The sequence below is a fragment of the Aphelocoma coerulescens genome, unplaced genomic scaffold (genome assembly GCF_041296385.1).
Source record: "Aphelocoma coerulescens isolate FSJ_1873_10779 unplaced genomic scaffold, UR_Acoe_1.0 HiC_scaffold_118, whole genome shotgun sequence".
In the NCBI taxonomy this organism is placed as follows: domain Eukaryota; kingdom Metazoa; phylum Chordata; class Aves; order Passeriformes; family Corvidae; genus Aphelocoma; species Aphelocoma coerulescens.
In genome coordinates this window covers 558,179-578,404 of record NW_027183476.1, presented here as the reverse complement: position 1 = coordinate 578,404, position 20,226 = coordinate 558,179, and the positions used below count along the sequence as shown (strand labels likewise).

The 20,226-nt window shown below is 58.3% G+C and overlaps 1 protein-coding gene across 1 annotated transcript; it reads left to right on the top strand.

The window, feature by feature from the left end:
- The first annotated feature begins 47 nt into the window (after window positions 1–47).
- LOC138100609 (cytochrome P450 2G1-like) lies at window positions 48–14,577 on the top strand. Its single transcript, XM_068998484.1, is given in 10 exon segments — window positions 48–102; window positions 660–721; window positions 1,357–1,498; window positions 5,161–5,180; window positions 5,182–5,226; window positions 5,228–5,318; window positions 5,321–5,349; window positions 9,006–9,147; window positions 11,144–11,233; window positions 14,396–14,577. Coding segments are annotated over 10 exon segments (858 nt in total).
- The last annotated feature ends 5,649 nt before the right edge of the window (window positions 14,578–20,226 follow it).

Sequence of the window (20,226 nt, the reverse complement as noted above, 5' to 3'; positions counted from 1 at the left end):
TTTCGGGGTCGATTTGGGGTGGATTTCCCAGTTTTTCCAGCAAAAGGATGATCCCGAATCCAAGTTCACCCTGGAGAACCTGGAGCACTTTTGGGATCCCGGGTGGGATTTTGGGGCCTTTCCTGGATTTTTGGGGTCATTCCCGGATTTCGGGGTTGATTTTGGGGCGGATTTCCGGGTTTTTCCCAGGAAAAGGACAACCCTGAATCTGAGTTCACCCTGGAGATCCTGGAGCAGTTTTGGGATCCTGGGTGGGATTTTGGGGTCAATTTGGGGCCATTCCCGGATTTTTGGGGTCGTTCCCGGATTTTTGGGGTCGATTTTAGGGCGGATTTCCGGGTTTTTCCCAGGAAAAGGGCGACCCCAACACCGAGTTCACCCTGGAGAACCTGGAGCACTTTTGGGATCCTGGGTGGGATTTTGGGGCCGTTCCTGGGTTTTTGGGGTCGTTCCTGGATTTCAGGGTCGATTTTGGGGCGGATTTCCGGGTTTTTCCCAGGAAAAGGACAATCCCAACACCGAGTTCACCCTGGAGAACCTGGAGCATTTTTGGGATCCTGGGTGGGATTTTGGGGTCAATTTGGGGCCTTTCCTGGATTTTTGGGGTCATTCCCGGATTTCGGGGTTGATTTTGGGGCGGATTTCCGGGTTTTTCCCAGGAAAAGGGCGACCCCAACACCGAGTTCACCCTGGAGAACCTGGAGCATTTTTGGGATCCTGGGTGGGATTTTGGGGTCAATTTGGGGCCTTTCCTGGGTTTTTGGGGTCGTTCCCAGATTTCGGGGTCGATTTTGGGGCGGATTTCCGGGTTTTTCCCAGGAAAAGGACAATCCCAACACCGAGTTCACCCTGGAGAACCTGGAGCACTTTTGGGATCCTGGGTGGGGATTTTGGGGTCAATTTGGGGCCGTTCCTGATTTTGGGGCCGTTCCTGGATTTTTGGGGTCGTTCCCGGATTTCGGGGTTGATTTTGGGGCGGATTTCCGGGTTTTTCCCAGGAAAAGGACAATCCCAACACCGAGTTCACCCTGGAGAACCTGGAGCACTTTTGGGATCCTGGGTGGGATTTTGGGGTCAATTTGGGGCCGTTCCTGGATTTTGGGGCCTTTCCTGGGTTTTTGGGGTCGTTCTCGGATTTTTGGGGTCGATTTTGGGGCGGATTTCCGGGTTTTTCCCAGGAAAAGGACAATCCCAACACCGAGTTCACCCTGGAGAACCTGGAGCACTTTTGGGATCCTGGGTGGGATTTTGGGGTCAATTTGGGGGCCGTTCCTGGATTTTGGGGCCTTTCCTGGGTTTTTGGGGTCGTTCCCGGATTTCGGGGTCGATTTTGGGGTGGATTTCGGGTTTTTCCAGGAAAAGGACAATCCCAACACCGAGTTCACCCTGGAGAACCTGGAGCTGACCACCCTGAACCTTTTCTTCGCCGGCACCGAGACCGTGAGCTCCACGCTGCGCTTCGGCCTCCTCTTCCTCATGCGGCACCCCCACGTCGAAGGTGGGACCCCAGACCCAATTCCCAAATCCCCCAACCCCACACCCCCTCCGCAAATCCCCCTCCCCAATTTCCAAATCCCAATCCCCAATTCCAAATCCCCCAAATCCCCTCCCCAATTTCCAAACCCCTCCACAATCCCAAATCTCCCAAATTCCCACATCCCCGAATCCCCCAGTACCCAAATCCCCCAATTGCGAAATCCCAACCCCCCAATCCCAAACCCCAAACCCCAAACCCCCAATCCCAAATCCCCCAATTCCCCAAATCCCCCAATCCCCAAATCCCCACATCCCCAAACCCCAAACCCCAATCCCCCAATCCCCACCCCAAACCCCCAAACCCCAATCCCAAATCCCCAACTCCCCAACCCAACCCCCCAATCCCAACCCCCCAACCCCAAATCCCCAATCCCCCAACCCCAAATCCCCCAACCCAACCCCACCCCAAATCCCAAATCCACCCCCAATCCCCAAATCCCCAAACCCCACACCCCAATCCCCAAACCCCCCAACCCCACAAACCCCCCAAATCCCCATCCCCAACCCCAAACCCAATCCCAAACCCCAATCCCAACCCCAATCCCCAACCCCAATCCCAATCCCCAACCCCACCCCCAATCCCCAATCCCCAATCCCCAATCCACCCAAACCCCCCAAACCCATCCCCAACCCCCAATCCCCAAACCCCCCAATTCCCCAAATCCCCCAACCCAACCCCCCAATCCCCAATCCCAATCCCCAAATCCCCACACCCAAATCCCCACCATCCCCAAATCCCCCCAACCCCAAACCCCAACCCCAATCCCAATCCCCAAACCCCCAATCCCCCAATCCCCAACCCCAACCCCAACCCCACCCCCAACCCCCAAACCCAAACCCCCAATCCCCCCAATCCCACCCAAACCCCCCAACCCCCACCCCCCAACCCCCCACCCCCAACCCCCCCCCACCCCCCAACCCCCCACCCCCCAACCCCCACCCCCCAACCCCCACCCCAAACCCCCCCCACCCCAACCCCCCACCCCAAACCCCCAACCCCCACCCCACCCCCACCCCCACCCCCAATCCCCCAACCCCCCACCCATTCCCCAAATCCCCCAAACCCCCAATCCCAACCCCCCAACCCCCCAACCCCACCCCCCACCAACCCCAACCCCCCAATCCCCCCAACCCAAACCCCCCACCCAATCCCCCCATCCCCCAACCCCCCAACCCCCAACCCCCCAACCCCAACCCCCACACCCCCACCCACACCCCAATCCCCCCAATCCCCAACCCCCACCCCCAACCCAACCCCCCACCCCCACCCCCAACCCCCCCACCCCCCACCCCCACACCCACCCCCCAACCCACCCACCCCCCAACCCCCCCCAACCCCCAACCCCCCACCCCCACCCCCCACCCCCACCCCCCCCACCCCCACACCCACCCCCCACCCCCCCCCCCAACCCCCCCACCCCCAACCCCCCCCACCCCCCCAACCCCCCAACCCCCCCCCACCCCCCAAACCCCACCCCCCAACCCCCCACCCCCCAACCCCACCCCCCACCCCCCACCCCCCCCCCCCCAACCCACCCCCCCAACCCCACCCCCCCCAACCCCCCCCACCCCACCCCCCCACCCCCCAACCCCCCACCCCCAACCCCAACCCCCCAACCCCAACCCCCCACCCCCACCCCCACCCCAACCCCCCCACCCCACCCCCCAACCCCAACCCCCACCCCAACCCCCAACCCCCCAACCCACCCCCCAACCCCCACCCCAAACCCCCAACCCCCCATCCCAACCCCCCCCCCAATCCCACCCCCCACCCCCAACCCCCCAACCCCAAACCCAACCCCAAACCCCCCCAACCCCCAACCCCCAACCCCCAACCCCCCCACCCCAAACCCCCCAACCCCACCCCCAACCCCCACCCCCCACCCCAACCCCAACCCCCAAACCCCAAACCCCCAACCCCCCCACCCCCAACCCCCCCCCCCACCCCCCAACCCAAACCCAAACCCACCCCCCCAACCCCCACACCCCAACCCCCACCCCAATCCCCACCCCCCCCAACCCCCACCCCCACCCCAACCCCAACCCAACCCCACCCCCCCAACCCCAAACCCCCAATCCCAAACCCACCAAATCCCCAAACCCCCCACCCCCCAACCCCAAACCCCAATCCCCAATCCCACAATCCCCCAAACCCCCCACCCAAATCCCCAACCCCAAACCCCCCCAACCCCAATCCCCAAACCCCAAATCCCCCAACCCCCAAACCCCCCCCCAAACCCCCCAATCCAAATCCCCCAAATCCCCAATTCCCAAATCCCCCAAATCCCCCAAACCCAAAACCCAATCCCCAAACCCCCAAACCCCCAATTCCCAACCCCCCCAACCCCAATCCCCCAAACCCCACATCCCAACCTCCCAATTCCCACACCCCAAACCCCCCAAACCCCAATCCCAAACCCCAATTCCCAACCCCCAATCCCAAATCCCAATCCCCAATCCCAATCCCAAATCCCCCCAACCCCAACCCCAAATCCCCCAAACCCCACATCCAAACCTCCCATTCCCACACCCCAATCCCCCAATTCCCATCCCCATACCCCCCAATCCCAAATCCCAATCCCCAACCCGCCAAACCCCAAACCCCAAATCCCCCAAACCCCAATCCCCAAGCCCCCCAATCCCAAATCCCCCAACCCCAAATCCCCAATCCCCAAATCCCCCCAATCCCCAAATCCCAACCCTAAACCCCCCAATCCCAAACCCCCAACCCCCAATCCCCAAACCCCAAACCCCAATCCCAACCCCAAACCCCAAACCCCCCAAACCCCCCAACCCCAAACCCCCAACCCCAAACCCCAATCCCCAAACCCCCCAATCCCCACATCCCAAACCCCCCAAACCCCAATCCCCAAACCCCAAACCCCCCAATCCCCACATCCCAAACCCCCCAAACCCCAAACCCCAATCCCCAAACCCCCCAATCCCAAACCCCCCCAACCCCAAATCCCAATCCCCCAAACCCCAAACCCCAATCCCAATCCCCCAATTCCCAAACTCCAATTCCCAAATCCCCCAATCCCCAAACCCCCCAATCTCAATCCCCCAATCCCCCAAATCCCAAACCCCCAAACCCCAAACCCCAAACCCCCCAATCCCCAAACCCCCAATCCCCAAACCCCCCAAACCCCAAACCCCCCAACCCCAAACCCCCAAACCCCAATTCCCAAACCCCCCAAATCCCCAATTCCCAAATCCCCCAAACCCCAATTCCCAAACCCCCCAACCCCAAACCCCCCAAACCCCAATTCCCAAATCCCCCCAACCCCAAATCCCCCAAACCCCAATTCCCAAACCCCCCAATTCCCAAACCCCAAACCCCCCAAATCCCAATCCCCAAACCCCCCAATTCCCAATCCCCAAACCCCCCCAAACCCCAATTCCCAAATCCCCCAAACCCCAATTCCCAAACCCCCCAATTCCCAATCCCCAACCCCCCCAAACCCCAATTCCCAAATCCCCCAAACCCCAATTCCCAAACCCCCCAATTCCCAAACCCCAAACCCCCCAAACCCCAATTCCCAAACCCCCCCAATTCCCCAACCCCCCCAAACCCCAAACCCCAAACCCCCCAAACCCCAAATCCCCGCCTCCCGCCGTTCCCAGAGAAGGTTTCCGAGGAGATTCTCGCGGGTTGTGGGGTCGGGCCGTGCCCCGGCGCTCTCGGACCGGCCCCCGAATGCCCTTCACGGAGGCCACGCTCCACGAGATCCAGCGCTGCAGCGACCTCCTGCCCATGAACGTCCCGCACCGCCTGACCCGCGAGGCCAGCTTCGCGGCTACCGCATCCCCAAGGTGGCCACGAGGGGACCCCGACGGGCACCACGGGGGCCACCGTGGCGGCTACGGCCACGGGGAGTTGTGCGGTGACCACTGTGGCCACTATGGGCACTATGGCCACGGGGACTCGTACGGTCACCACTGTGGCCACTATGGCCATGGGGACTCGTCTGGTGACCACTGTGGCCACTATGGCCGCTATGGCCAGAGGGGACTCCTATGGGCACCACTGTGGCCACTATGGCCACAGGGACTCCTACGGTCACCACTGTGGCCACGATGGCCACTATGGCCACAGGGACTAGTCTGGTGACCACTGTGGTCACTTTGGCCACAATGGCCACAGGGACTCGTACGGTGACCACTATGGCCACAATGGCCACAGGGACTCGTCCAGTGACCACTGTGGCCACTATGGCCACATGGACTCGTCTGGTGACCACTGTGGCCACTATGGCCACTATGGCCACGGGGACTCCTATGGTCACCACTGGGGACACGATGGCCGCTATGGCCATAGGGACCCTTCCCATGACCACAATGGCCACTATGGCCACAGGGGACTCCTACGGGCACCCACGGGGGCCACCCGTGGCCGCTACGGCCACGGGGAGTTGTGCGGTGACCACTGTGGCCACTATGGGCGCTATGGCCGCGGGGACTCCTATGGGCACCACTGTGGTCACGATGGCCACTATGGCCACAGGGACTCGTCCGGTGACCACGATGGCCACTATGGCCACGGGGACTCGTCTGGTGACCACTGTGGCCACTATGGCCGCTATGGCCAGAGGGGACTCCTATGGGCACCACTGTGGCTATGATGGCCACTATGGCCACAGGGACTCATCCGGTGACCGCTATGGCCACTATGGCCACGGGGACTCGTCTGGTGACCACTGTGGCCATGATGGCCACTATGGCCATGGGGACTCCTACGGTCACCACTGTGGCCACAATGGCCATGGGAACCCATACGGTAATCACTGTGGCCACGATGGCCACTATGGCCACAGGGACTCGTTTGGTGACCACTGTGGTCACTTTGGCCACAATGGCCACAGGGACTCGTCCGGTGACCACGATGGCCACTATGGCCACGGGGGACTCCGTCTGGTGACCACTGTGGCCACTATGGCCACTATGGCCACGGGGACTCCTATGGGCACCACTGTGGCTATGATGGCCACTATGGCCACAGGGACTCATCCGGTGACCGCTATGGCCACTATGGCCACAGGGACTCGTCCAGTGACCACTGTGGCCACTATGGCCACTATGGCCGTGGGGACTCCTACGGTCACCACTGTGGCCACAATGGCCATGGGAACCCATACGGTGATCACTATGGCCACTATGGCCACAATGGCCACTATGGCCACAGGGACTCGTCCGGTGACCACTATGGCCACTATGGCCACGGGGACTCCTACGGTCACCACTGTGGCCACGATGGCCGCTATGGCCACAGGGACTCGTCTGGTGACCACTGTGGCCACTATGGCCACGGGGACTCCTACGGTCACCACTGTGGCCACTATGGCCACTATGGCCACAGGGACTCGTCCAGTGACCACAATGGCCACTATGGCCACAGGGACTCCTACGGTCACCACTGGGGCCACAATGGCCGCTATGGCCACGGGGACTTGTCCAGTGACCACTGTGGCCACTATGGCCACTATGGCCATGGGAACTCCTACAGTCACCACTGTGGCCACTATGGCCACTATGGCCATGGGAACTCCTACGGTCACCACTGTGGCCACTATGGCCACTATGGCCACGGGGACTCCTACGGTCACCACTGTGGCCACTATGGCCGCTACGGCCACAGGGACCCCTACGGTCACCACTGTGGCCACTATGGCCGCTACGGCCACAGAGACTCCTACGGTCACCACTGTGGCCACTTTGGCCGCTATGGCCACAGGGACCCTTACAGGCACCACTGGGGCCACGATGGCCGCTATGGTCACTATGGCTACTATGGCCACAGGGACTCATCCGGTGACCGCTATGGCCACTATGGCCGCAGGGACTCGTCTGGTGACCACGATGGCCACTATGGCCACAGGGAGTCGTCCAGTGACCCCTATAGCCACTATGGCCACAGGGACCCTCCCAGTGACCACAATGGCCACTATGGCCACAGGGACCCCAAAGGTCACCACTATGGCCACTATGGCCACAGGGACCCTTCTGGTGATCACGAAGGCCACTATGGCCACAGGGATCCCAGGGACCCTTTGAGGGACCCATCCGGTGGCCACTATGGCCACGATGGCCACAGGGACCACAGGGACCCTTCTGGTGACCACTATGGCCACTATGGCCACAGGGACCACAGGGACCCTTCCCATGACCACAATGGCCACAGGGACTTGTCCGGTGACCACTATGGCCACAATGGCCACGGGGACTCGTCCAGTGACCACTGTGGCCACTATGGCCACTATGGCCGCAGGGACTCGTCTGGTGACCACGATGGCCACTATGGCCACAGGGAGTCGTCCAGTGACCCCTATAGCCACAATGGCCACAGGGACCCGTTCGGTGACCACTATGGCCACTATGGCCACAATGACCACAGGGACCCCAGGGACCTTGCCGGGGACCCTCCCGGTGACCACGATGGCCACTATGGCCGCAGGCACCCGTCCGGTGACCACAATGGCCACAGTGACCCCAGTGACCCCTCCAGTGACCCTTCCGGTGACCACAATGGCTACAGTGACCCCAATGACCATTCCAATGACCCCAATGACCCCAGTGACCCCAAGGACCCTTCCAGTGACCCCAATGACCCCAGTGACCCTTCCAGTGACCCCATTGACCCTTCCAATGACCCCAAGGACCCTTCCAGTGACCACCATGACCCCCAATGATGCCAATGACCCCTTTAATGACCCCAATGACTCCTCCAACGACCCCAAGGACCCTTCCAATGACCCCAATGACCCCAAAACTTCTTCCAATGACCCCATTGACCATTCCAATGACCCCAAGGACCCTTCCAGTGACCACCATGACCCCAAATGATGCCAATGACCCCTTTAATGACCCCAATGACTCCTCCAACGACCCCAAGGACCCTTCCAATGACCCCAATGATCCCAATGACCCCAAAACCCCTTCCAATGACCCCAATGACCCCAAAACCTCTTCCAATGACCCAATGACCCCAAAATCCCTTCCTGTGACTCCAATGACCCCAAAATCCCTTCCTGTGACTCCAATGACCCCAAAACCTCTTCCAATGACCCCAATGACCCCAAATCCCTTCCAATGACCCCAATGACCCCAAATCCCTTCCAATGACCCCAATGACCCCAAAAACCCTTCCAATGACCCCAATGACCCCAAAAACCCTTCCAATGACCCCATTGACCCCATAACCCCTTCCAATGACCCCAAAAACCCTTCCAATGACCCCATTGACCCCATAACCCCTTCCAATGACCCCAAAAACCCTTCCAATGACCCCATTGACCCCATAACCCCTTCCAATGACCCCAAAGACCATTCCAATGACTCCAGTGACCCCATTGACCCCAAAACCCCTTCCAGCAACCCCATTGACCCTAATGACTGTTCCAATGACCCCAAACGACCCCAAATGACCCCTCCGACCCCAAATGACCCCTCTGCCCCCACAACTGACCCCACAGGGCATGGACGTGTACCCGGTGCTCAGCTCGGCCCTAAACGACCCCAAATCCTTCAAGAACCCCCAAAACTTCGACCCCGGGAACTTCCTGGATGAGCAGGGCCAGTTCCAGCGCAACGAGGCCTTCATGCCCTTCTCGGCCGGTAGCGATCCCAAAAATACCCTAAAACCTCCTGCGGGGCCCCCAGACCCTTTTGGGATCCCCTAAATCCTTCTTGGGTCTCCCAGACCCTTTTGGGATCCCCTAAATCCTTTTGGGGGCTCCCAGACCCTTTTGGGATCCCCTAAATCCTCAGGGGGCTCCCCAAGGCCTTTGTGCCCTTCTCGGCCAGTACCGATCCCAAAAAGCCCAAAAATCCCATAAATCCTTGGGGGGACTCCAGACCCTTTTGGGATCCCCTAAATCCTTTTTGGGGCTCCCAGACCCTTTTGGGATCCCCTAAAGCCTTCTTGGGGCTCCCAGACTCTTTTGGGATCCCCTAAATCCTTTTTGGGGCTCCCAGACCCTTTTGGGATCCCCTAAATCCTTTTTGGGGCTCCCAGACCCTTTTGGGATCCCCTAAAGCCTTTTTGGGGCTCCCAGACCCTTTTGGGATCCCCTAAAGCCTTCTTGGGGCTCCCAGACTCTTTTGGGATCCCCTAAAGCCTTTTTGGGGCTCCCAGACCCTTTTGGGATCCCAAAAATCCCGTAAATCCTTTGGGGAGGGATTCCAAACCCTTTTGGAATCCCCCAAAAATTCCCCAAATCCCATCAATCCCATCAATCATTGGGGTGGGGCCTTAAATCCTTTTGGGATCCCCTAAAGCCTTTTTGGGGCTCCCAGACCCTTTTGGGATCCCAAAAATCCCATAAAGCCTTTGGGGGGGACTCCAAACCCTTTTGGGATCCCAAAAATCCCATAAAACCCCTGGGGGGGACTCTGGACCCTTTAGGGATCCCAAAAATCCCATAAAGCCTTTGGGGGGAGGGATTCCAAACCCTTTTGGGATCCCCAAAAAACCCCCAAATCCCATCAATCCCATCAATCATTGGGGTGGGGCCTTAAATCCTTTTGGGATCCCCTAAAGCCTTTTTGGGGCTCCCAGACCCTTTTGGGATCCCCTAAAGCCTTTTTGGGGCTCCCAGACCCTTTTGGGATCCCAAAAATCCCATAAATCCTTTGGGGAGGACTCCAAACCCTTTTGGGATCCCCCAAAAAACCCCAAATCCCATCAATCCCATAAATCATTGGGGTGGGGCCTTAAATCCTTTTGGGATCCCCTAAAGCCTTTTTGGGGCTCCCAGACCCTTTTGGGATCCCCTAAATCCCATAAATCCCCTAAATCCTTTGGGAGGACTCCCAAATCCTTTTGGGATCCCCTAAAGCCTTTTTGGGGCTCCCAGACCCTTTTGGGATCCCAAAAAAATCCTTAAGGATCCCCTAAATCCCCTAAATCCATGGGGGAGACCCCAACCCTTTTGGGATCCCCTAAATCCTTGGAGAAGGGTCCAGACCCTTTTGGGATCCCCCCAGACCCTTTTGGGACCCCCAACCTTGAAACCCCCAGACCCTTTTGGGACCCCCGCCCCCTTTTGGGATCCCGGCCCCCAAAACCCCCAGACCCATTTGGGATCCCCCAGAGCCTTTTGGGACCCCCACCCCCTTTGGGATCCCTGCCCCCAAAACCCCCGGACCCATTTGGGATCCCCCAGACCCTTTAGAGTCCCCCAGACCCTTTTGGGATCCCCCAAATCCTTTGGGATCCCCCAAATCCTTTGGGATCTCCGAACCCCATTGCCCCCAGACCCTTTTGGGACCCCCAGACCCTTTTGGGACCCCCAGACCCTTTAGGGACCCCCAGACCCTTTTGGGATCCCCATCCTGTAACCCCCAGACCCTTTTAGGATCCCCCAGACCCTTTTGGGACCCCGAGACCCTTTTGGGATCCCAAGCCCTGAAACCCCCAGACCCTTTTGGGACCCCCCAGACCCTTTAGGGACCCCCAGACTCTTTTGGGATCCCCCAGCCCTGTTACCCCCAGACCCTTTTGGGATCCCCAGATCCTTTTGGGACCTCCAGCCCTGAAACCCCCAGACCCTTTAGGGACCCCCCCACCCCATTTCGGGGGTCTCCCCCTGACGCCCCCTCCCCATTTCAGGGAAGCGGCTGTGCCTGGGGGAGGGGCTGGCGCGGATGGAGCTGTTCCTGTTCCTCACCCCGAAACCCCCAGACCCTTTTGGGACCCCCAGCCCTGAAACCCCCAGACCCTTTAGAGTCCCCCAGACCCTTTTAGGACCCCCAGACCCTTTTGGGACCCCCATCCTGTTACTCCCAGACCCTTTTAGGATCCCCCAGACCCTTTTGGAACCACCCCAGACTGTTTTGGGACCCCCAGACCCTTTTGGGACCCCCAACCCCGAAACCCCCAGACCCTTTTAGGATCCCCCAGACCCTTTTAGGACCCCCAGCCCTGAAACCCCCAGACCCTTTTGGGACCACCCCAGACCCTTTTAGGACCCCCAGACCCTTTCGGGACCGTCCCATCCTGTTACCCCCAGACCCTTTAGGGACCCCCAGACCCTTTTGGGACCCTCCCCCAGCCCTGAAACCCCCAGACCCTTTTGGGACCCCCAACCCTGTTACCCCCAGACCCTTTTGGGACCCTCGCCCCCTTTTGGGATCCCAAGCCCTGAAACCCCCAGACCCGTTTTGGACCCTCCCCCATCCTGTTACCCCCAGACCCTTTTAGGACCCCCAGATCCTTTTGGGACCCCCAACCCCGAAACCCCCAGACCCTTTAGGGACCCCCCCACCCCATTTCGGGGGTCTCCCCCTGACGCCCCCTCCCCATTTCAGGGAAGCGGCTGTGCCTGGGGGAGGGGCTGGCGTGGATGGAGCTGTTCCTGTTCCTCACCCCGAAACCCCCAGACCCTTTTGGGACCCCCAGACCCTTTTGGGACCCCCAGACCCTTGTGGGACCCCCAGACCCTTTTAGGACCCCCAGCCCTGAAACCCCCAGACCCTTTTAGGATCCCCCAGACCCTTTTTGGACCCGTAGATCCTTTTGGGACCCCCAACCCTGAAACCCCCAGACCCTTTTGGGATCCCTCAGTCCCATTTAGGACCCCCCCACCCCATTTCGGGGGTCTCCCCCTGACGCCCCCTCCCCATTTCAGGGAAGCGGCTGTGCCTGGGGGAGGGGCTGGCGCGGATGGAGCTGTTCCTGTTCCTCACCCCGAAACCCCCAGACCCTTTTGGGATCCCCCAGACCCTTTTGGGATCCCCCAGACCCTTTTGGGATCCCCAGCCCTGAAACCCCCAGACCCTTTTGGGACCCCCAGACCCTTGTGGGACCCCCAGCCCTGAAACCCCCAGACCCTTTTGGGACCCCCAGACCCTTGTGGGACCCCCAACCCCGAAACCCCCAGACCCTTTTAGGATCCCCCAGACCCTTGTGGGACCCCCAGACCCTTTAGAGTCCCCCAGACCCTTTTGGGACCACCCCAGACTGTTTTGGGACCTCCAGACCCTTTTAGGACCCCCAGACCCTTTTCGACCCCCCCAACCCTGAAACCCCCAGACCCATTTAGGACCCACCCACCCCATTTCGGGGGTCTCCCCCTGACGCCCCCTCCCCATTTCAGGGAAGCGGCTGTGCCTGGGGGAGGGGCTGGCGCGGATGGAGCTGTTCCTGTTCCTCACCCTGAAACCCCCAGACCCTTTTGGGACCCCCAGACCCTTTTGGGACCCCCAACCCCGAAACCCCCAGACCCTTTTAGGATCCCCCAGACCCTTTTGGGACCCCCAGACCCTTTAGGGATCCCCATCTTGTTACCCCCAGACCCTTTTGGGTTTCCCCAGATCCTTTAGAGACCCCCAGACCCTTTTGGGATCCCCCATCCTGTTACCCCCAGACCCTTTTGGGACCCCCAGACCCTTTTGGGATCCCCCAGACCCTTTTGGGACCCCCAGACCCTTTTCGACCCCCCCAACCCTGAAACCCCCAGACCCATTTGGGACTCCCCCACCCCATTTCGGGGGTCTCCCCCTGACGCCCCCTCCCCATTTCAGGGAAGCGGCTGTGCCTGGGGGAGGGGCTGGCGCGGATGGAGCTGTTCCTGTTCCTCACCCCGAAACCCCCAGACCCTTTAGGGACCCCCAGACCCTTTTGGGACCCCCAGACCCTTTTGGGATCCCCCAGCCCTGAAACCCCCAGACCCTTTTGGGATCCCCCAGACCCTTTTGGGACCGCCCACCCTGAAACTCCCAGATCCTTTTGGGGTCCCCCAGACCCTTTTGGGAACCCCCCATCCTGTTACCCCCAGACCCTTTTGGGACCCCCAGACCCTTGTGGGACCCCCAGCCCTGAAACCCCCAGACCCTTTTGGGACCTCCAGACCCTTTTGGGGTCCCCCAGACCCTTTAGAGTCCCCCAGACCCTTTTGGGATCCCCAGACCCTTTTGGGACCTCCAGCCCTGAAACCCCCAGACCCTTTAGGGACCCCTCCCCATCCTGCTACCCCCAGACCCTTTTGGGATCCCCCAACCCTGAAACCCCCAGACCCTTTTGGGATCCCTCAGTCCCATTTAGGACCCCCCCACCCCATTTCGGGGGTCTCCCCCTGACGCCCCCTCCCCATTTCAGGGAAGCGGCTGTGCCTGGGGGAGGGGCTGGCGCGGATGGAGCTGTTCCTGTTCCTCACCCCGAAACCCCCAGACCCTTTTGGGACCCCCAGACCCTTTTGGGATCCCCCACCCCTGAAACCCCCAGACCCTTTTGGGACCCCCAGACCCTTGTGGGACCCCCAGCCCTGAAATCCCCAGACCCTTTTAGGATCCCCCAGACCCTTTTAGGACCCCCAGATCCTTTTGGGACCCCCAACCCCGAAACCCCCAGACCCTTTAGGGACCCCCCCACCCCATTTCGGGGGTCTCCCCCTGACGCCCCCTCCCCATTTCAGGGAAGCGGCTGTGCCTGGGGGAGGGGCTGGCGCGGATGGAGCTGTTCCTGTTCCTCACCCCGAAACCCCCAGACCCTTTTGGGACCCCCAGACCCTTTTGGGACCCCCAGCCCCGAAACCCCCAGACCCTTTTGGGACCACCCCAGACTGTTTTGAGACCCCCAGACCCTTTGGGGACCCCCAGACCCTTTTGGGACCCCCGCCCCCTTTTGGGATCCCCCATCCTGTAACCCCCAGACCCTTTTGGGACCCCCAGACCCTTTTGGGACCCCCAACCCCGAAACCCCCAGACCCTTTTGGGACCACCCCAGACTGTTTTGGGACCTCCAGACCCTTTTAGGACCCCCAGACCCTTTGCGACCCCCCCAACCCTGTTACCCCCAGACCCATTTGGGACCCCCCCCACCCCATTTCGGGGGTCTCCCCCTGACGCCCCCTCCCCATTTCAGGGAAGCGGCTGTGCCTGGGGGAGGGGCTGGCGCGGATGGAGCTGTTCCTGTTCCTCACCACGATCCTCCAGCGCCTCCGGCCCCAACCCCTGGGACCCCCCGAGGAGGTGCCCACGACCCCCCTGGAGAGCGGCTTCGCCAAAATCCCCCCCCGCTACGAGCTGCGCATGGTGCCGCGATGAGACCCCTCCCCAAATTCACCCCTGAGACCCCTCCCCAAATCCACCACTGAGACCCCTCCCAAAATTCGGGAATCCCCCACAAATCAAGGGAAATTCCCCCAAAATCCACCCCAAAATCCACCCCCCCACTACGAGCTGCGCATGGTGCTGCGATGAGACCCCTCCCCAAATTCCCACCCCTCGAGACCCCTCCCAAAATTTGGGAACGACCCCAAATCAAGGGAAATTCCCCCAAAATCCACCCCGAAATCAGGATTCCCCCCGCTACGAGCTGCGCATGGTGCCGCGATGAGACCCCTCCCCAAATTCACCCTGAGACCCCTCCCCAAATTCACCCTCAAGGCCCCTCCTCACACACGGGAATCCCCCACAAATCAAGGGAAATTCCCCCAAAATCCACCCCGAAATCAGGATTTCCCCCGAGACCCCTCCTCAAATTCCCACCCCTCGAGACCCCTCCCCAAATTCACCCTGAGACCCCTCCCCAAATTCACCCCAGAGACCCCTCCTCACACACGGGAATCCCTCACAAATCAAGGGAAATTCCCCCAAAATCCACCCCAAAATCCACCCCCCCACTACGAGCTGCGCATGGTGCCGCGATGAGACCCCTCCCCAAATTCACCCTGAGACCCCTCCCAAAATTCGGGAATCCCTCACAAATCAAGGGAAATTCCCCCAAAATCTGCCCCAAAATCCATCCTGAACCCCTCCCCAAAATCAGGATTCCCCCCAAGACCCCTCCCCAAATTCGGGAACGACCCCAAATCAAGGGAAATTCCCCCAAAATCCACCCCAAAATCCATCCCAAACCCTTCCCCAAAATCAGGATTTCCCTTGAGACCCCTCCCCAAATTCCCACCCCCCCAAGACCCCTCCACAAATTCGGGAACGACCCCAAATCAATGGAAATTCCCCCAAAATCCCCCCCCGCTACGAGCTGCGCATGGTGCCGCGATGAGACCCCTCCCCAAATTCCCACCCCTCGAGACCCCTCCCCAAATTCACCCTGAGATCCCTCCCCAAATTCACCCCTGAGACCCCTCCCAAAATTCGGGAACGACCCCAAATCAAGGGAAATTCCCCCAAAATCCACCCCAAAATCAGGATTCCCCCCGCTACGAGCTGCGCATGGTGCCGCGATGAGACCCCTCCCCAAATTCACCCTGAGACCCCTCCCCAAATTCACCCCAGAGACCCCTCCCCAAATTCACCCCTGAGACCCCTCCCAAAATTCGGGAACAACCCCAAATCAAGGGAAATTCCCCCAAAATCCACCCCAAAATCAGGATTCCCCCGAGACCCCTCCCCAAAATCAGGATTCCCCCCAAGAACCCTCCCCAAATTCCCACCCCCCGGGACCCCTCCCCAAATTCGGGAACGACCCCAAATCAAGGGAAATTCCCCCAAAATGCCCCCCCACTACGAGCTGCGCATGGTGCCGTGATGAGACCCCTCCCCAAATTCACCCCAGAGACCCCTCCCAAAATTTGGGAACGACCCCAAATCAAGGGAAATTCCCCCAAAATCCACCCCGAAATCAGGATTCCCCCCGCTACGAGCTGCGCATGGTGCCGCGATGAGACCCCTCCCCAAATTCACCCCTGAGACCCCTCCCCAAATTCACCCTGAGACCCCTCCTCACACACGGGAATCCCTCACAAATCAAGGGAAATTCCCCCAAAATCCGCCCCAAAATCCATCCTGAACCCCTCCCCAAAATCAGGATTCCCCCCGAGACCCCTCCCCAAATTCGGGAACGACCCCAAATCAACGGAAATTCCCCCAAAATCCTCCCCAAAATCAGGATTCCCTCCAAGACCCCTCCCCAAATTTCCAACCTCGGGAATGCCCCAAATCAACTGAAATTCTCTCAAAATCCACCCCAAAAATCCCCCCCTCAAACCCCAAATTCCCCCCAAAATTCGCCCCAAATGATCCCAAATTCTTCCCAAAAAACCCCAAATTCCCCCCCTCAAACCCCAAATTCCCTGAAAAACCCAAAAATTCCCAAGTACCCCAAATTCCCCCCTAAAATCCCCAAATTCCCCCCTAAAATCCCCAAATTCCCCCAAAATCCCCAAATTCCCCCCAAACCCCCCAAAATTCCCCCCCAAACCCCAAACTCTTTCCAAAAAACCCCCAAATTTCTCCCAAAACCCCAATTTTCCCCCAAATTTCCCCCAAAACCCCAGTTTTTCCCCCCAAAATTTTCCCAACCCCCCCCAAAATCCCAAATTCCCCTCCCAAAATGCCAAAATTCCCCCTAAACCCCCAAATTCCCTCCCAAAACTCCCAAAATTCCCCCCAAAAAACCCAAATTCCCCCCCAACCCCCCAAAATTCCCCCAAAACCCCAATTTTTCCCCCCAAAATTTCCCCAGACCCCCCAGAACTCCCCCCCAAAATCCCCCAAAATTCCCCTAAAACCCCCAAATTCCCCTCCCCAAATCCCCCAAAACCCCCAAAATTCCCCCTAAAACCCCCAAATTCCCCTCCCCAAACCCCCAAATTCCCCCCCCCAAAAATCCCAAAATTCCCCCTAAAATCCCCAAAATTCCCCTAAAACCCCCAAAATTCCCTCCCAAAAACCCCAAATTCCCCCTAAAACCCCCAAATTCCCCTCCCAAAACCCCCAAAATTCCCCCCAAAATCTGAAATTCCCCTCCCAAAACCCCAAAACCCCCCAAATTCCCCCTAAGACCCCAAACTCTTTCCAAAAAAAACCCAAATTCCCCCCCAAAAACCCCCAAAATTCCCCCTAAACCCCAATTTTTCCCCCCAAAATTTCCCCAAACCCCCCAAAATCCCAAATTCCCCACCCCAAACCCCCAATTTTCGCCCCAAAATTTCCCCAAACCCCCCAGAACTCCCCCCCAAAATCCCAAATTCCCCTCCCAAAATCCCAAACTTCCCCCAAAACCCCCAAAATTCCCCCTAAAATCCCCAAATTCCCCCCCAAAACCCCCCAAAATTCCCCTAAAACCCCCAAAATACCCCCCAAAACCCCCAAATTCCCCTCCCAAAACCCCAAAATTCCCCCAAAATCCCAAATTCCCCTCCCCAAACCCCCAAATTCCCCCCCCAAAAATCCCAAAATCCCCCCCAAAAAACCCCAAATCCCCCTAAAACCCCCCAAATCCCCCCAAAATCTCGACCCCCCCCCCAAAAAAAAGCTGAAAACGTAAATTTTTTATTTCACATTTTCACACACGGATTTGGGGGGGGGGGGGGACCCCCAAAATTCCCGGTTGGTTTGGGGGGGGGGGGCTTTTTGGGGGGGGGGGTCTTCCCACTTTTTTTTCCCACCCCCGGCGACCCCTCCCCAAATTTCCCCGCCCCTCCCCCCCCCCAAAAAAGTGCAAATAAATAAAAAAAGGGAAAAAGAAGAAAAAAAAAAAAGCGGGAAAAAAAGACCCCCCCCCAATTTGGGGAGAGGGGGAGGGGGACGGAAAAAAATTGGGGGGAGGGTTTGGGAATTTGAGAGTGCGACCCCCCCCCAAAAAAAAATTGGGGGAGGGTGGAGACCCCTCCCCCAAAAAAAAAAATCCCACAGCAAAAACACCCAAAAAAGGCAAAAAAAATGAAAGCAGGGGAGGGGTCCCCAAATTTTGGGGGGACCCCCCCCAAAAAAAAAAACCGCGTCAAGAAGGGGGGACCCCCCCCCCCAAATAAAGCGGGGACCCCCCCCCATTTTATCCCAAATTTTTTGGGAATTTTTTTGCCCAAAATCTGCTGATTTTGAGGCAAAATCTGGGATTTTTTGGGGGGGGGGGATGGGGAGGGGAGGGGGGAGGGGGAGACCCCCCCCCCAAAATGTAAAGTGGGGACCCCCCCCCACCCCAAATTCTTTTGGGGGGTTCTGGGGGGGTCCCCGAGGTCCGGCAGAGGCACCTGGTCCTGGAAAAGAGGGGAAAAAAGGGGATTTTGGGGAATTTTGGGGAGTTTTGGGGGGGCTTAAATTTGGGGGGGTCTCGATTTTTGGGGGTCTTGATTTTGGGGGGGGTCCTTAAATTTGGGGGTGGTCTCCATTTTTGGGGGGTCTTGATTTTGGGGGGGTCCTTAAATTTAGGGGGGGTCTCGATTTTGGGGGTGTCCCAATTTTTGGGGGGTCAAATTTGGGGGGGGGTCTCGATTTTTGGGGGGGGTCTCGATTTTTGGGGGTCTCAAATTTGGGAGGTCTTGATTTGGGGAGGTCAAATTTTGGGGGTCTCGGTTTTTGGGGGGGTCTTAAATTTTGGGGGGTCCCGATTTGGGGGGGCCAAATTTTGGCAGGTCTGGATTTTTGGGGGGTCTCGATTTTGGGGGGGGTATTAAATTTTGGGGGGGCTCGACTTTTGGGGGGGTCTTAAATTTTGGGGGGGTCTCGGTTTTTGGGGGGGTCAAATTTTGGGGGGGTCTCGATTTGGGTGGCCTCAAATTTGGGGGGTCCCGATTTTTGGGGGGGGTCTCAAATTGGGGGGGATCCCGATTTTGGGGGGTCTCGATTTGGGGGTGTCCTTAAATTTTGGGGGGGTCTCGATTTTTGGGGGGTCTTAAATTTTGGGTGGGGGATCCCAATTTTTGGGGGGGTCTCAATTTTTGGGGTGTTCCTTCTTTTTTTGGGATCCTTTTTTTTTTGGGTGGGGGGGTCTCCCCCATTTCTGGGGCTCCTTTTTTGGGGGGGGTCTCCTCTATTTTGGGGGGGTTCCCCAATTTTTTTTAGGACCCCCAGTTTTTTTGGGATCCCCAATTTTTTAGGTTCCCCGATTTTTTTGGATCCCCGATTTTTTTGGATCCCTTTTTTAGGATCCCAAATTTCGGGTTCGCCGTTTTTTGGGATCCCCGTTTTTTTGGGATCCTGGTTTTTGGGGGGGGGGGGTCCCCATTTTTTAGGATCCCCTTTTTTTTTAGGATCCCCAGATTTTAGGATCCCAAATTTTTTAGGATCCCAAGTTTTAGGATCCCCCTTTTTTGGGGGATTCCCATTTTTTTAGGATCCCCATTTTTTGGGGGGGTCTCACCTGATTTTGGGGGTTTTTTTGGGGGGTTCTCACCTGGTTTTTGGTTTTTTTTGGGGGGGTCTCACCTGGTTTTTGGGGCTTTTTTTTGGGGGGGTCTCACCTGATTTTGGGGGTTTTTGGGGGTCTCACCTGGTTTTTGGGGTTTTTTTTGGGGGGTTCTCAACTGATTTTTGGGTTTTTTTTTGGGGGAGTCTCACCTGGTTTTGGGGCATTTTTTTTTGGGGTTCTCACCTGATTTTTGGGGGTTTTTTTTGGGGGAGTCTCCCCTGATTTTTGGGGTTTTTTTTGGGGTTCTCACATGTTTTTGGGGTTTTTTTTGGGGGGAGTCTCACCTGGTTTTTGGGTGTTTTTTTGGGGGGGGTCTCACCTGGTTTTGGGGTTTTTTTTGGGGGAGTCTCCCCAGGTTTTGGGGGTTTTTTTGGGTCTCCCCATTTTTTGGGTTTTTTTTGGGGTTCTCACCTGATTTTTGGGGTCTTTTTTTGGGGAGTCTCACCTGGTTTTGGGGGATTTTTTTTGGGGTTCTCACCTGGTTTTTGGGGTTTTTTTGGGGGGGGGGTCTCACCTGATTTTTGGGAGGTTTTTTTTGGGGAGTCTCCCCAGGTTTTGGGAGTTTTTTTGGGTCTCCCCCTTTTTGGGGTTTTTTTTGG